Here is a 16994-nt window from a genome sequence, read left to right on the forward strand (position 1 = left end):
CATTCCGCTTTGCTCCACAGGTAGTATTACAGGTAGTATTACATTTCATTTCATTACAGTACAACAGTTTGATTTGTTTGATCTTAGCTGGCTACATAGCCGTCTTTGTATCCAAGATAATTGTGTAGTCTAGAGTAATTGTCGAGGTTACCTAGCCAGTTAGAGGTTACCTAGCCAGCTACACTTTCAAACAAAGTCAACAACGCAGCCACTGCTAGCTAGCCTATTTCACCAGCCAGCAGTACTATATCATTTTAGTCAATAAGATTTTTTGCAACGTAAGCTTAACTTTCTGAACATTCGAGACGTGTAGTCCACTTGTCATTCCAATCTCCTTTGCATTAGCGTAGCCTCTTCTGTAGCCTGTCAACTATGTGTCTGTCTATCCCTGTTCTCTCCTCTCTGCACAGACCATACAAACGCTTCACACCGCGTGGCCGCTGCTACTCTAACCTGGTGATCCCAGCGCGCACGACCCACGTGGAGTTCCAGGTCTCAGGCAGCCTCTGGAACTGCCGATCTGCGGCCAACAAGGCAGAGTTCATCTCAGCCTATGCTTCCCTCCAGTCCCTCGACTTCTTGGCACTGACGGAAACATGGATTACCACTGATAACACTGCTACTCCTACTGCTCTCTCCTCGTCTGCCCACGTGTTCTCGCACACCCCGAGAGCTTCTGGTCAGCGGGGTGGTGGCACTGGGATCCTCATCTCTCCCAAGTGGACATTCTCTCTTTCTCCCCTGACCCATCTGTCTATCGCCTCCTTTGAATTCCATGCTGTCACAGTTACCAGCCCTTTCAAGCTTAACATCCTTATCATTTATCGCCCTCCAGGTTCCCTTGGAGAGTTCATCAATGAGCTTGACGCCCTGATAAGTTCCTTTCCTGAGGATGGCTCACCTCTCACAGTTCTGGGTGACTTTAACCTCCCCACGTCTACCTTTGACTCATTCCTCTCTGCCTCCTTCTTTCCACTCCTCTCCTCTTTTGACCTCACCCTCTCACCTTCCCCCCCTACTCACAAGGCAGGCAATACGCTTGACCTCATCTTTACTAGATGCTGTTCTTCCACTAATCTCATTGCAACTCCCCTCCAAGTCTCCGACCACTACCTTGTATCCTTTTCCCTCTCGCTCTCATCCAACACTTCCCACACTGCCCCTACTCGGATGGTATCGCGCCGTCCCAACCTTCGCTCTCTCTCCCCCGCTACTCTCTCCTCTTCCATCCTATCATCTCTTCCCTCTGCTCAAACCTTCTCCAACCTATCTCCTGATTCTGCCTCCTCAACCCTCCTCTCCTCCCTTTCTGCATCCTTTGACTCTCTATGTCCCCTATCCTCCAGGCCGGCTCGGTCCTCCCCTCCTGCTCCGTGGCTCGACGACTCATTGCGAGCTCACAGAACAGGGCTCCGGGCAGCCGAGCGGAAATGGAGGAAAACTCGCCTCCCTGCGGACCTGGCATCCTTTCACTCCCTCCTCTCTACATTCTCCTCTTCTGTCTCTGCTGCTAAAGCCAATTTCTACCACTCTAAATTCCAAGCATCTGCCTCTAACCCTAGGAAGCTATTTGCCACCTTCTCCTCCCTCCTGAATCCTCCTCCCCCTCCTCCCCCCTCCTATCATCTCTTCCCTCTGCTCAAACCTTCTCCAACCTATCTCCTGATTCTGCCTCCTCAACCCTCCTCTCCTCCCTTTCTGCATCCTTTGACTCTCTATGTCCCCTATCCTCCAGGCCGGCTCGGTCCTCCCCTCCTGCTCCGTGGCTCGACGACTCATTGCGAGCTCACAGAACAGGGCTCCGGGCAGCCGAGCGGAAATGGAGGAAAACTCGCCTCCCTGCGGACCTGGCATCCTTTCACTCCCTCCTCTCTACATTCTCCTCTTCTGTCTCTGCTGCTAAAGCCAATTTCTACCACTCTAAATTCCAAGCATCTGCCTCTAACCCTAGGAAGCTATTTGCCACCTTCTCCTCCCTCCTGAATCCTCCTCCCCCTCCTCCCCCCTCCTCCCTCTCTGCTGATGACTTCGTCAACCATTTTGAAAAGAAGGTCGACGACATCCGATCCTCGTTTGCTAAGTCAAACGACACCGCTGGTTCTGCTCACACTGCCCTACCCTGTGCTTTGACCTCTTTCTCCCCTCTCTCTCCAGATGAAATCTCGCGTCTTGTGACGGCCGGCCGCCCAACAACCTGCCCGCTTGACCCTATCCCCTCCTCTCTTCTCCAGACCATTTCCGGAGACCTTCTCCCTTACCTCACCTCGCTCATCAACTCATCCTTGACCACTGGCTACGTCCCTTCCGTCTTCAAGAGAGCGAGAGTTGCACCCCTTCTGAAAAAACCTACACTCGATCCCTCCGATGTCAACAACTACAGACCAGTATCCCTTCTTTCTTTTCTCTCCAAAACTCTTGAACGTGCCGTCCTTGGCCAGCTCTCCTGCTATCTCTCTCAGAATGACCTTCTTGATCCAAATCAGTCAGGTTTCAAGACTAGTCATTCAACTGAGACTGCTCTTCTCTGTGTCACGGAGGCGCTCCGCACTGCTAAAGCTAACTCTCTCTCCTCTGCTCTCATCCTTCTAGACCTATCGGCTGCCTTTGATACTGTGAACCATCAGATCCTCCTCTCCACCCTCTCCGAGCTGGGCATCTCCGGCGCGGCCCACGCTTGGATTGCGTCCTACCTGACAGGTCGCTCCTACCAGGTGGCGTGGCGAGAATCTGTCTCCGCACCACGTGCTCTCACCACTGGTGTCCCCCAGGGCTCTGTTCTAGGCCCTCTCCTATTCTCGCTATACACCAAGTCACTTGGCTCTGTCATATCCTCACATGGTCTCTCCTATCATTGCTATGCAGACGACACACAATTAATCTTCTCCTTTCCCCCCTCTGATAACCAGGTGGTGAATCGCATCTCTGCATGTCTGGCAGACATATCAGTGTGGATGACGGATCACCACCTCAAGCTGAACCTCGGCAAGACGGAGCTGCTCTTCCTCCCGGGGAAGGACTGCCCGTTCCATGATCTCGCCATCACGGTTGACAACTCCATTGTGTCCTCCTCCCAGAGTGCTAAGAACCTTGGCGTGATCCTGGACAACACCCTGTCGTTCTCAACTAACATCAAGGCGGTGACCCGTTCCTGTAGGTTCATGCTCTACAACATTCGCAGAGTACGACCCTGCCTCACGCAGGAAGCGGCGCAGGTCCTAATCCAGGCACTTGTCATCTCCCGTCTGGATTACTGCAACTCGCTGTTGGCTGGGCTCCCTGCCTGTGCCATTAAACCCCTACAACTCATCCAGAACGCCGCAGCCCGTCTGGTGTTCAACTTTCCCAAGTTCTCTCACGTCACCCCGCTCCTCCGCTCTCTCCACTGGCTTCCAGTTGAAGCTCGCATCCGCTACAAGACCATGGTGCTTGCCTACGGAGCTGTGAGGGGAACGGCACCTCCGTACCTTCAGGCTCTGATCAGGCCCTACACCCAAACAAGGGCACTGCGTTCATCCACCTCTGGCCTGCTCGCCTCCCTACCTCTGAGGAAGTACAGTTCCCGCTCAGCCCAGTCAAAACTGTTCGCTGCTCTGGCACCCCAATGGTGGAACAAACTCCCTCACGACGCCAGGTCAGCGGAGTCAATCACCACCTTCCGGAGACACCTGAAACCCCACCTCTTTAAGGAATACCTAGGATAGGATAAAGTAATCCTTCTAACCCCCCCCCCCTTAAAAGAGTTAGATGCACTATTGTAAAGTGGTTGTTCCACTGGATATCATAAGGTGAATGCACCAATTTGTAAGTCGCTCTGGATAAGAGCGTCTGCTAAATGACTTAAATGTAAAAATGTAAATGTAAAGGAGAGCTCACCTTGTCACAGAATAGGCCATAATGCACCGTGTGGCCAATTGAAGACTTAATTACTTTCGCCTCGTTCATTTTTTTGTCCCAGCTTTCCACTCGTCCAAGCTCTCCCCTACGTCTGGGCCAGGTGGTGAAGGTAGGTAACATTACCTCCACCACACTGATCCTGACCCTGGGGGCCAAACAAAGGTGTGTCCTCAGCCCCCTCCTGTATGCCCACGACTGCATGGCCTCACAGTTCCATCTCCATCAAGTTCGCTGACGACACGACAGTAGTAGGCCTGATTACCAATAACGTTGAGATGGCCTACAGAGAGGAGTTAGGCACTCTGACGGCGTGGTGGCAGGTAAACCTTCCAACAGAAAAACGACCCTAAGCATACAGCTAAGACAACGCAGGAGTGGCTTCGGGACAAGTCTCTGAATGTCCTTGAGTGAACCTGCCAGAGCCCGGGCTTGAAACCGATCGAACATGTTTGGAGAGACCTGAAAATAGCTGTGCAGCAACGCTCGCCATCCAACCTGACAGAGCTTGAGAGGATCTGCAGAGAAGAATGGGAGAAACTCCCCAAATGCAGGTGTACCAAGTTTGTAGAGTCATACCCAAGAAGACTCAATGCTGTAATCCTTGCCCAAGGTGCTTCAACAAAGTATTGAATAAAGGGTTTAAAAACTTAAGTAAATTTGCTTTTTTTTTGTAAACCTACTTTTTGCAAAAGTTTGGACACACCTACTCATTCAAGGATTTTTCTTTATTTTTTTAAACTATTTTCTGCATTGTAGAATAATAGTGAGGACATCAAAACTATGAAATAACACATGGAATCATGTAGTAACCAAAACAGTGTTAAACAAATCAAAATATATTTTAAAGTTGAGATTCGTCAAAGTAGACACCCTTTGCCTTGATGACAGCTTTGCACACTCTTGGCATTTTCTCAACCAGCTTCATGAGGTAGTCACCCGGAATGCATTTCAATTAACAGGTGTGCCCTGTTAAAAGTTCATTTGTGGAATTTATTTCCTTCCTAATGTGTTTGAGCCAATCAGTTGTGTTGTGACAAGGTAGGGGTGGTATACAGAAGATACCCCTATTTGGTAAAAGACCGATTCCATATTACGTCAAGAACAGCTCAAATAACCAAAGAGAAACATCAGTCCATCATTACTTTAAGACATGAAGGTCAGTCAATCTGGCAAATTTCAAGAACTTTGAAAGTTTCTTCAAGTGCAGTCGCAAAAACCACCAAGCGCTATAATGAAACTGGCTCTCATGAGGGCCACCACAGGAAATGACCCAGAGTTACCTCTGCTGCATAGGACAAGTTCATTAGAGTTAACTGCACCCTAGATTGCAGCCCAAATAAATGCTTCACAGAGTTCAAGTAACAGACACATCTCAACATTAACTGTTCAGAGGTGACTGTGTGAATCAGGTCTTCATGGTCAAAGAAACCACTACTAAAGGACACCAATAATAAGAAGAGACTTGCTTGGACCAAGAAACACGAGCAATGGACATTAGACTGGTGGAAATATGTATTTAGGTCAGATAAGTCCAAATGTGAGATTTTTGGTTCCAACCAACGTGTCTTTGTGCGACGCAGATTAGGTGAATGGATAAACTCTGCATGTGTTGTTCCCACCGTGGAGCATGGAGGTGGAGGTGTGATGGTGTGGGTGTGTGCTTTGCTGGTGACACTGAATTCAAGGCACACTTAACCAACATTGATAACACAGCATTCTGCAGCTATACGCCATTCCCATCTGGTTTGCGCTTAGTGGGACTATCATATGTTTTTCAACAGGACAATGACCAAATACATCTCCAGCTTGTGTAAGGGCTATTTGACCAAGAAGGAGAGTGATGGATTGCTGCATCAGATGACCTGGCTTCCACAATCACCCAACCTCAACCCAATTGAGATGGTTTGGGGTGAATTGGATCGCAGAGTGAAAGAAAAGCAGTCAACAAGTGCTCAGCATATGTGGGAACTCCTTCAAGACTTTTGGAAAACCATTCCAGGTGAAGCTGGTTGAGACAATGCCAAGAGTGTGCAAAGCTGTCATCAAGGCAAAGAGTGGCTACTTTGAAGAATATACAATATATTTAGATGTGTGTAACACTTTTTTGGTTACTACATGATTCCATATGTTTTATTTAATAGTTTTGATGTTTTCACTATTATTCTACAATGTAGAAAATAGTCACAATAAAGAAAAACCCTAGAATCAGTAGGTGTGTCCAAACTTTTGACTGGTACTGTGTATATATATATATCTATAAATCAATATAGGTGCACTACCGTTCAAAAGTTTGGGGTCACTTAGAAATGTCCTTGTTTTTGAAAGAAGAGCACATTTTTTGTCCATTAAAATAACATCAAATTGATCAGAAATACAGTGTAGACATTGTTAATGTTGTAAATGACTATTGTAGCTGGAAACGGCTGATTTTTTATGAAATATCTGCATAGGCGTACAGAGGCCCATTATCAGCAACCATCACTCCTGTGTTCCAATAGCACATTGTGTTAGCTAATCCAAATTTATCATTTTAAAAGAATAATTGATCATTAGAAAACCCTTTTTCAATTATGTTAGCACAGCTGAAAACTGTTGTGCTAATTAAATAAGCAATAAAACTGGCCTTTTTTTTAGACTAGTTGAGTATCTGGAGCATCAGCATTTGTGGTTTTGATTACAGGGTCAAAATGGCCAGAAACAAAGCACTTTCTTCTGAAATTCATCAGTCTATTCTTGTTCTGAGAACTGAAGGCTATTCCATGCGAGAAATTACCAAGAAACTGAAGATCTCATACAATGCTGTGTACTTCTCTCTTCACAGAACAGCGCAAACTGACTCTAACCAGGATAGAAAGCGGAGTGGGAGGCCCCGGTGCACAACTGCGGAAGAGGACAAGTACATTAGAGTGTCTAGTTTGAGAAACAGACGCCTCACAAGTCCTCAACTGGCAGCTTCATTAAATAGTAGCTGCAAAACACCAGCCTCAACGTCAACAGTGAAGAGGTGACTCCAGGATGCTGGCCTTCTAGGCAGAGATGCAAAGAAAAAGCCAAATCTCAGACTGGCAAATAAAAGATTAAGATGGGCAAAAGAACACAGACACTGGACAGAGGAACTCTGCCTAGAAGGCCAGCGTCCCAGAGTATGCCCCCTTTATTTATCTTATGGTTCAGACTTACAGGGAGAATACTGTAAGAATGTACAATGTTCTGAATTATGTTGCTGTACATTTCAAAATTGCTGAACAAATAGTTATATTGACCACGTCCGTCCTATCTCGTTCCTTAATGTCTTAATGGAAATTACGGATTGCCTCTTACCCGCTTGTCGTCCCCTTATGCCATAGTTTGTACATCTCAACTGTCAGAAACCACATTTGTTTAAGCAAGTCAGCCATATCAGCTGTTTTTTTTAAAGGCAATTAATGAGGCTGAATGAAGAGACGCCAGGAAAAAAAACGTTCACGTTTTTCTGTCACATGTTTCTGCAGGCGGCAGATTCCCTGTATTTAGATGACTCGAACGGCCCAGGTCATTATAATAGCGTTTGGAGATTAGTAACTTGTCGGTGCGCGTTTTATGATTTTTGAGAAATATAAAAACCACTGGCAGTCGGTTCCTCCCGGTTCACCACCAGTCGGAGTAAAAGCGTGTTATGAAATCGGTTTCACAACAGGGTGGGACTCCGGTATTTCCACCAATAGCATACCCAGCGTTCCCGTCACATGATCTTTATTTATGTAAGGTAATAACCTTACACTGTGTGGCTTGGGCTTTTTCGAGCTCTATCCATACAATGCGCATCAGAGCAGCAAGCCTACTTCTCCGGGCTGTGCTTTTACAGTAAGACTGGGGCCGAAACATTCAAGGAATCTTTGTTAAAATTCTGACCCAATATTGGTCTAGTGTTGATGGATCTCGGAGTTGAAGACAACCAGACGCGAATTACAGAGACGATCGGACCTTCTGTTCATCATGATGCCAGGAAAGAGAAGACGTTACGTGGTGTTGTTCCAAACCAAATACTTTATGCTTGACAATGGAAAACGCATGTGAATGAATCGGAAGGGTTTTGTCAGTTGGAATTACACTATAAGGTATTTATGGTTGGATCTTGGGTTCCGCGAGCCTTTGTTTACTAAATCAGAAAGAGTCCAGCAGTCAGGTCATGTTAATCGGAGTCTGTCGTTGCTTAGATGGTGATTAGATAGGGACTCATAAACTGCTCACGGACCGGCGGTGGTGACATAACCCCGCAACTGTGCCATCATGGATCTACTTGAGTGCCCAATCTGCCTGTTCCTCATGTGTGAACCGGCCACCATGTCCTGTGGTCACACGTTCTGCCGGAGCTGCCTGGGAAACTACTTGTCATCCAGGTGTCCAGCCTGCAAGGAAAGATTTCAACAGAGAGAAGCCAAAAACATCAAGAACAACATCCTACTCTTCAGTGTCATTGAGAAGTGCTGCCCAGAAGAGACGAGGATCAAGTGTCATATTCTGGAGAAACTCAAAACCAGCGAGTTCACAGAAGCTTTACGCATCGCGGATGAAGGGATACGACTAGGTAGGTTCCTAAAAATAATGCGTGAACTTGAGTACGTTTGGGGAAGACATTTCCTTATGCAACCCTCGAGTAGGCTGCAGGACAGGCCTATGATCAAATGTGTATGTTCGTTGTGTAAAATGGAATCCACCCACTGATAAAAGCCCCACACGACCCTAATTACGTAAATGTACCATAAACAGCTATTTGCCCGAAAAAACTCCAGCCAAGACGTATGAAATAAAATCATCATGCTGACACATAAAAACGCACTTGACGTTCATTCCTATATGTTAATGTGTTTAAATGAAATGATTTTGTCTTCAGTGCAATATAGACTACACAATCAGGCCCCCCTTGCAAAAGAGGCTTCTAACCTCAACGGTCTTTTCCTGGTTAAATAAAATACTGTTGGAACTGCTATAATATACTAGTGGTGTAGTGACCTGGCATCAGTGGCGATCCGTCATTCAGGGCATTGAGCCCCACCTGTTTATTTTTATTTCTTTTTTATAATATATTTTTTGTGTGCTTGTTTTGCATGCTGTTTTAGCATTTACGTGTCAAGTATCAGTTTGCAAGCAATGTAAAAGCTCAGTGCTTTTGTTTAGTGTTGTGTTATGTAGTGGCTTTGCTGGCATGTATTAACGTTTATTTTTGTTGAGTTTGCCCCACCAAGATTGCCACTGCCTGGCATGCACTCCCTCTTGTAGCCCATAGCCTGGTCACATAAGAGCCACATGGTGGGAGGCAGTACTGCATTCAGTGGTCCAACATTACCTAGAGAAACTGAGGTTGGCACCCTGGGCTTACATACTGTTGGTCATGCAGTGTATGTGGACCCCTGCTCGTAAAACATCTCATTCCAAAATCATGGGCATTAATATGGAGTTGGTCCCCCTTTTGCTAGATATTGGAACATTGCTGCTGGGACTTATTTCCATTCAGCCACAAGAGCATTAGTGAGGTCGGGCACTGATGTTGGGCGATTAGGCCTGGCTCGCAGTCGGCGTTCCAATTCATCCCAAAGGTGTTCGATGGAGTTGAGGTCAGGGCTCTGTGCAAGCCAGTCTAGTTCTTCCACACTGATCTCAACAAACCATTTCTGTATGGACCTCGCTTTGTGCACAGGGGCATTGTCATGCTGAAACAGGAAAGGGCCTCCCTCAAACTGTTGCCACAAAGTTGGAAGCACAGAATCTCTAGAATGTCACTGTATGCTGTGCCGTTAAGATTTCCCTTCACTGGAACTAAGGAGCCTGAACCATGAAAAGCAGCCCCAGACCATTATTCCTCCTCCACCAAACTTTACAGTTGGCACTATGCATTCGGGCAGGTAGGGTACTCCTGGCATCCGCCAAACCCAGACTCGTCCGTCGGACTGCCAGATGGTGAAGCGTAATTCATCACTCCAGAGAACGCGTTTCCACTGCTCCAGAGTCCATTAGCGGTGAGCTTTACACCACTCCAGCCGACGTATGGCATTGTGCATGGTGATCTTAGACTTGTGTGCGGCTGCTCGGCCATGGAAACCCATTTCATGAATCTCCCGACGAACAGTTATTGTGCTGACGTTGCGTCCAGAGGCAGTTTGGAACCTCGTAGAGTGTTGCAACTGAGGACAGATGATTTTTACACGCTACGCGCTACAGCACTCGGCGGTCCCATTCTGTGAACTTGTGTGGCCTACCACTTCGCAGCTGAGCTGTTGTTGCTCCTAGACGTTTCCAATTCATAATAGTAGTACTTAAAGTTGACGGGAACAGCTCTAGCAGGGCAGAAAGTTGACAAACTGACTTGTTGGACCGGTAGCGTCCTATGACAGTGCCATGTTGAAAGTCACTGAGCTCTTCAGTAAGGCCAGTCTGCTGCCAATGTTTGTCTATGGAGATAGCATGGCGGTGTGCTTAATTTTATACACCTGTCAGCAACGGGTGTGGCTGAAATAGCTGAATCCACTAATTTTGGGGTGTCCCCATGCTTATGTATGAATGAATGAATGACCAGGTGAATCCAGGTAAAAGCTATGTTCCCTTATGGATGCCACCTGTTAATTCCACTTTAATCAGTGTAGATGAAGGGGAGAAGACAGGTCAAGAATGGTCCACCACCCAAAGTACATCCAGACATCTTCACACAACTGTGGGAAGCATTGGAGTCAAAATGGACCAGCATCCCTGTGGAACGCTTTTGACACCTTGACAATCAAATCCCCCTGATGAATTGAGGCTGTTATGAGGGTGAAGGTGTTCCTAATGTTGTGTACACTCAGTGAATATGTTGAAGAGGGTGGGGCTCAAGGCTGCATCCCTGTCTCCCTCCAAGAAATATATATGTGGGGGGGGGGGGGGGGGGTGGTAGAGAGGGAGAGAGACTCAATTTGGCATGAAGGTTTTGGGGGAAAAACATACAACATTATAAAATCAATGTACACAAACAACCCAGCCAGACTTCTGTAACACTGGGTCCAGTGACATTGTGAGGACCACAATGGAAATAAGTCCCAGACTCTTGTGTGTTTTCCTCGATGATTTTATTCATGTGCATGTATGGCTTTTAAGTTTTATGTGTGCTTGTTTTTTAAAATGGTCGAATTAATAAACTAAACTAAATGTAATCTGTTGTGAGTGGCTGACCCACGTGCATGCACGCACCACACTCAAGTGGCTGTGTTATAAGCATTGGTTGGTGAGTCTTCGTTAATGTTCCTCTTTGCTATGGCTGGTCAGTAAGGCCAGTAGTCCTCACACGTGACACTCCCCCAGAGAAGCACAGCAGTGTTTAGGAAGGTGACCATGGTTACTTCTGAGGTAATGGGCACCGTTTCCTTGTCTTTCTTGTGGTGTATTTTTGTCATTGCTGGTTTTCCCCCGTTTTGAGTCGTGACTCTCGTGACAGCCTTATCCAGCAGCTGATTTGTTTCTGGGTGCTGAGATTAGATTGGTAGTAATGTGTAACAGACAACACACATGCAGAGGTGTGAGAGAGTTACGTTTCATAGTTTAGGCTCATACTAATGGTTTGTCGTTACATTCAATCTGGATCAACAAAGAATGAAACAACTTCCTATAAGAGTAATACGTCTGTGACGAGTCTTTCTCCTCCACCCAGCAGTAGTTTAACTGCTTTCTGTCTGGTTTGTCATACTGGGGGTGTCAGTGCACCAAACACTGCATAAATAACCGTTTCTACGCACCACACAGGACTATGCATGGCAGTTCTGGTGTTAATGCAACCCTGCTGTGCCATTGTTTTGATACACATAATCACATTCTATTATTACTCTGCAGGCTTCGCTGTAAAACTACTAGGTAGCACACCTGGTCTTGGGGGAGGAGGGAAGGTGAGGGTATGAGATCAGATGTGCAATTTGTAGCAAGAACGGAGATGGGTTGAGCTCATGTCACTTCAGGTTTTTGGGATATGTCCAGTGTTATCTAATATTCCCTATGCATTGCAGGTGCAAGGGCAAATCGAACGAAACCAATTCTGACTGGGAAGCTGTCATACTACAATCACTGATAGTGATCACTGTTAATTATATCGAACTCTCTCTTCCCTCACACTCCCTCCCTCCCTCGCCCAGCTCCTGGTGATGTGAGTCTGAAGGTGTGGAGAGCGGAAGCCAATAAGGGACTGAGACTTTTCTCTGATGCCCTGAGGGACCTGGAAGAGCTCTGCTGCGTTCACCCCAACTGGACAGAGGTAAGAAACACCATGTTATTAGAGAGCTATGTCAGACCATACCAGGACAGAGGAGGGGTTTGGACCGAGGTTGCAGTATCTTCTGGTGTAACTGAATCGGGCCTGCCTAGGTGTCTATACGCCTGCTGCAGCTTCTATGTTTTCATTTAATATCACTGTTTATTCCCCTTTAATGATCTGTCATCTATGGGTGCATCTCAATAGTCTACCGTGTTTTCAGATCAGTTGTTGTCATAATAGGTCACCAAATCAAATCAAATGTTATTTGTCACATACACATGGTTAGCAGATGTTAATGCGAGTGTAGTGAAATGCTTGTGCTTCTAGTTCCGACAATGCAGTAATAACCAACGAGTAATCTAACCTAACAATTCCACAACTACTACCTTATACACACAAGTGTAAAGGGATGAAGAATATGTACATAAAGATATATGAATGAGTGATGGTACAGAACGGCATAGGCAAGATGCAGTAGATGGTATCGAGTACAGTATATACATATGAGATGAGTAATGTAGGGTATGTAAACATTATATTAAGTGGCATTGTTTAAAGTGGCTAGTGATACATGTATTACATAAAGATGGCAAGATGCAGTAGGTGGTATAGAGTACAGTATATACATATGAGATGAGTAATGTAGGGTATGTAAACATTATATTAAGTGGCATTGTTTAAAGTGGCTAGTGATACATGTATTACATAAAGATGGTAAGATGCAGTAGGTGGTATAGAGTACAGTTTATACATATGAGATGCGTAATGTAGGGTATGTAAACATTATATTAAGTGGCATTGTTTAAAGTGGCTAGTGATACATTTTTACATACATTTCCATCAATTCCCATTATTAAAGTGGCTGGAGTTGAGTCAGTATGTTGGCAGCGGCCACTAAATGTTAGTGGTGGCTGTTTAACAGTCTGACGGCCTTGAGATAGAAGCTGTTTTTCAGTCTCTCGGTCCCTGCTTTGATGCACCTGTACCTTCTGGATGATAGCGGGGTGAACAGGCAGTGGCTCGGGTGGTTGTTGTCCTTGATGATCTTTATGTTCTTCCTGTGACATCGGGTGGTGTAGGTGTCCTGGAGGGCAGGTAGTTTGCCCCCGGTGATGCGTTGTGCAGACCTCACTACCCTCTGGAGAGCCTTACGGTTGTGGGCGGAGCAGTTGCCATACCAGGCGGTGATACAGCCCAACATGATGCTCTCGATTGTGCATCTGTAAAAGTTTGTGAGTGCTTTTGGTGACAAGCCGATTTTCTTCAGCCTCCTGAGGTTGAAGAGGCGCTGCTGCGCCTTCTTCACAACGCTGTCTGTGTGGGTGGACCAATTCAGTTTGTCCGTGATGTGTACGCCGAGGAACTTAAAACTTTCTACCCTCTCCACTACTGTCCCGTCGATGTGGATAGGGGGGTGCTCCCTCTGCTGTTTCCTGAAGTCCACGATCATCTCCTTTTGTTTTGTTGACGTTGAGTGTGAGGTTATTTTCCTGACACCACACTCCGAGGGCCCTCACCTCCTCCCTGTAGGCCGTCTCGTCATTGTTGGTAATCAAGCCTACCACTGTAGTGTCGTCTGCAAACTTGATGATTAAGTTGGAGGCGTGCATGGCCACGCAGTCGTGGGTGAACAGGGAGTACAGGAGAGGGCTCAGAACGCACACTTGTGGGGCCCCAGTGTTGAGGATCAGCGGGGTGGAGATGTTGTTACCTACCCTCACCACCATGTAACCTTATAAGGAGTTGTGCCAAATCAGACTGATTTAGATTTGATGGCATATTTTCAGTTTCCTAGTGTGCTTCCTAGTGTGCTTCTGAAATGGCACCCTAATATCCTCTTTATAGTGCGCTACGTTTAAGCAGACCCCTATGGGCCCTGGTCTAAAGTACTGCACTAATTAGGGTGCCATTTTGGACACCATTCTAGTTTTGTGTGTCCTGGTTGTTTTCTCTGTGGCTGCTGCTGATGGAGTGTGTCTGTAGAAGTGTACAGTATGTTATGTCATTTGGGGCACATTATGCAAACGGCTACTTATGTCATCATGTAACTGAATCATTGGACACTACTGCGTGGGTGAGTGCTATGACAGCTACGCATTGTTGTCACGTAAGGCTATTGTATAGGACATAACGTCTATCTGCAGAAACAAGCCCAAATATAGCTCCATGTTATTTACTTCTGATTTTGGTCTACTTTGTCTTCTCACCTAAATCGGATAATCCAGGGTTTCCCAAACTCGGTCCTGCCCATTTTTTACCCTAGCACCACACAGCTGATTAATTGAATCAAAGCTTGATGATGAGTTGTTTTTTTGAATCAGCTGTGCAGTGCTAGGGTAAAAAACGAAATGTGCACCCAAGGGGGGCCCCAGGACCGAGTTTGGGAAACCCTGAGCTAATCAACTAAACATCAAGACATTTGATTAGGTGTAGCTGGTGTGTTAGTGTTGGGGGGGAAGACAAAAGCAGACCGTGGCACTGAACCACCAGGAGGAAAGTGCACTGACCCATGTTCAGTTATTCAGGTCCTCATTCCCTTATGTAGGTGAATGTAGACTTGGCTGTTGCACTCTTCTTTCTTTCTCTAGTCTGTTTCTCTCTCCCACTCCTCTCTCTACATCTCTCTCTCTCTCTCTTCCATTCCTCTCTCTCTAACTCGCTTTCTCTCTCTTCCATTCCTCTCTCTCTAACTCGCTCTCTCTCTCTTCCATTCCTCTCTCTCTACCTCGCTCTCCCTCTCTTGCATTCCTCTCTCTCTACCTCTCTCTCTCTCTCTTCCATTCCTCTCTCTCTACCTCGCTCTCCCTCTCTTCCATTCCTCTCTCTCTACCTCGCTCTCTCTCTCTCTCTCCTCCATTCCCCTCTCTCTACCTCTCTCTCTCTCTCTCTCTTCCATTCCCCTCTCTCTACCTCTCTCTCTCTCTCTCTCTCTTCCATTCCCCTCTCTCTACCTCTCTCTCTCTCTCTTCCATTCCTCTCTCTCTACCTCTCTCTCTCTCTCTCTCTCTCTTCCATTCCTCTCTCTCTACCTCTCTCTCTCTCTTCCATTCCTCTCTCTCTACCTCTCTTTCTTCCACTCCTCTCGCTCTACCTCTCTCTCTCTCTTCCATTCCTCTCTCTCTACCTCTCTCTCTTTCTTCCACTCCTCTCGCTCTACCTCTCTCTTTCTTCCACTCCTCTCTCTCTCTTTCTTCCACTCCTCTCTCTCTACCTCTCTCTCTCTCTTCCACTCCTCTCTCGCTCTTCCATTCCTCTCTCTCTACCTCTCTCTCCCTCTCTCTTCCATTCCTCTCTCTCTACCTCTCTCTCCCTCTCTCTTCCATTCCTCTCTCTCTACCTCTCTCTCCCTCTCTCTTCCATTCCTCTCTCTCTACCTCTCTCTCTCTCTTCCATTCCTCTCTCTCTACCTCTCTCTCTTCCATTCCTCTCTCTCTACCAATCTCTCTCTCGCTCTCTCTCTCTCTTCCATTCCTCTCTCTCAACCTCTCTCTCTCTCGCTCTCTCCCTCTTCCATTCCTCTCTCTCTACCTCTCTTTCTTCCACTCCTCTCGCTCTACCTCTCTCTCTTTCTTCCACTCCTCTCTCTCTCTTTCTTCCACTCCTCTCTCTCTACCTCTCTCTCTTTCTTCCACTCCTCTCTCTCTACCTCTCTCTCTCTCTCCCACTCCTCTCTCTCTTCCATTCCTCTTTCTCTACCTCTCTCTCTCGCTCTTCCATTCCTCTCTCTCTCTCTCGCTCTTCCATTCCTCTCTCTCTACCTCTCTCCCTCCCTCTCTCTTCCATTCCTCTCTCTCTACCTCTCTCTCCCTCCCTCTCTCTTCCATTCCTCTCTCTCTACCTCTCTCTCCCTCCCTCTCTCTTCCATTCCTCTCTCTCTACCTCTCTCTCCCTCCCTCTCTCTTCCATTCCTCTCTCTCTACCTCTCTCTCCCTCCCTCTCTCTTCCATTCCTCTCTCTACCTCTCTCTCCCTCCCTCTCTCTTCCATTCCTCTCTCTCTACCTCTCTCCCTCCCTCTCTCTTCCATTCCTCTCTCTCTACCTCTCTCTCTCGCTCTCTCCCTCTTCCATTCCTCTCTCTCTACCTCTCTTTCTTCCACTCCTCTCGCTCTACCTCTCTCTCTTTCTTCCACTCCTCTCTCTCTCTTTCTTCCACTCCTCTCTCTCTACCTCTCTCTCTTTCTTCCACTCCTCTCTCTCTACCTCTCTCTCTCTCTTCCACTCCTCTCTCTCTTCCATTCCTCTTTCTCTACCTCTCTCTCTCGCTCTTCCATTCCTCTCTCTCTCTCTCGCTCTTCCATTCCTCTCTCTCTACCTCTCTCCCTCCCTCTCTCTTCCATTCCTCTCTCTCTACCTCTCTCTCCCTCCCTCTCTCTTCCATTCCTCTCTCTCTACCTCTCTCTCCCTCCTCTCCTCCTCTCTCTCTACCTCTCTCTCTCTCTCTCTCCATTCCTCTCTCTCTCCTCTCCTCTCTCTCTTCCATTCCTCTCTCTCTACCTCTCTCTCCCTCCCTCTCTCTTCCATTCCTCTCTCTCTACCTCTCTCTCCCTCCCTCTCTCTTCCATTCCTCTCTCTCTACCTCTCTCTCCCTCCCTCTCTCTTCCATTCCTCTCTCTCTACCTCTCTCTCCCTCCCTCTCTCTTCCATTCCTCTCTCTCTACCTCTCTCTCCCTCCCTCTCTCTTCCATTCCTCTCTCTCTACCTCTCTCTCCCTCCCTCTCTCTTCCATTCCTCTCTCTACCTCTCTCTCCCTCCCTCTCTCTTCCATTCCTCTCTCTCTACCTCTCTCTCCCTCCCTCTCTCTTCCATTCCTCTCTCTCTACCTCTCTCTCCCTCCCTCTCTCTTCCATTC

At 47.0% G+C, this 16994-nt stretch overlaps 2 protein-coding genes across 4 annotated transcripts in view; one reads left to right on the forward strand and one right to left on the reverse strand.

The window, feature by feature from the left end:
- Nucleotides 1-7292, reverse strand: part of LOC139574568 (tyrosine-protein kinase ITK/TSK-like) — a 40265-nt gene extending 32973 nt beyond the window's left edge. Inside the window, exon 1 of the mRNA XM_071399281.1 lies at nt 7216-7292. The gene's annotated coding sequence lies outside the window, so the exon portion shown is untranslated. The remainder of the gene's footprint in view (nt 1-7215) is intronic.
- A 365-nt stretch (nt 7293-7657) lies between these two features.
- Nucleotides 7658-16994, forward strand: part of LOC139574567 (LON peptidase N-terminal domain and RING finger protein 1-like) — a 30739-nt gene continuing 21402 nt past the window's right edge. For 2 of the 3 annotated variants that reach the window (XM_071399279.1, XM_071399278.1), the window contains exons 1-2: nt 8025-8461; nt 12027-12145. In XM_071399279.1, the coding sequence (XP_071255380.1) occupies nt 8164-8461; nt 12027-12145 (417 nt within the window). In that variant the 5' untranslated portion in view covers nt 8025-8163. Of the gene's footprint in view, nt 8462-12026; nt 12146-16994 lie in introns of all 3 variants that reach the window. The other variant, XM_071399277.1, reaches the window with a different exon arrangement.

Source organism: Salvelinus alpinus, chromosome 4, assembly GCF_045679555.1.
Source record: "Salvelinus alpinus chromosome 4, SLU_Salpinus.1, whole genome shotgun sequence".
In the NCBI taxonomy this organism is placed as follows: domain Eukaryota; kingdom Metazoa; phylum Chordata; class Actinopteri; order Salmoniformes; family Salmonidae; genus Salvelinus; species Salvelinus alpinus.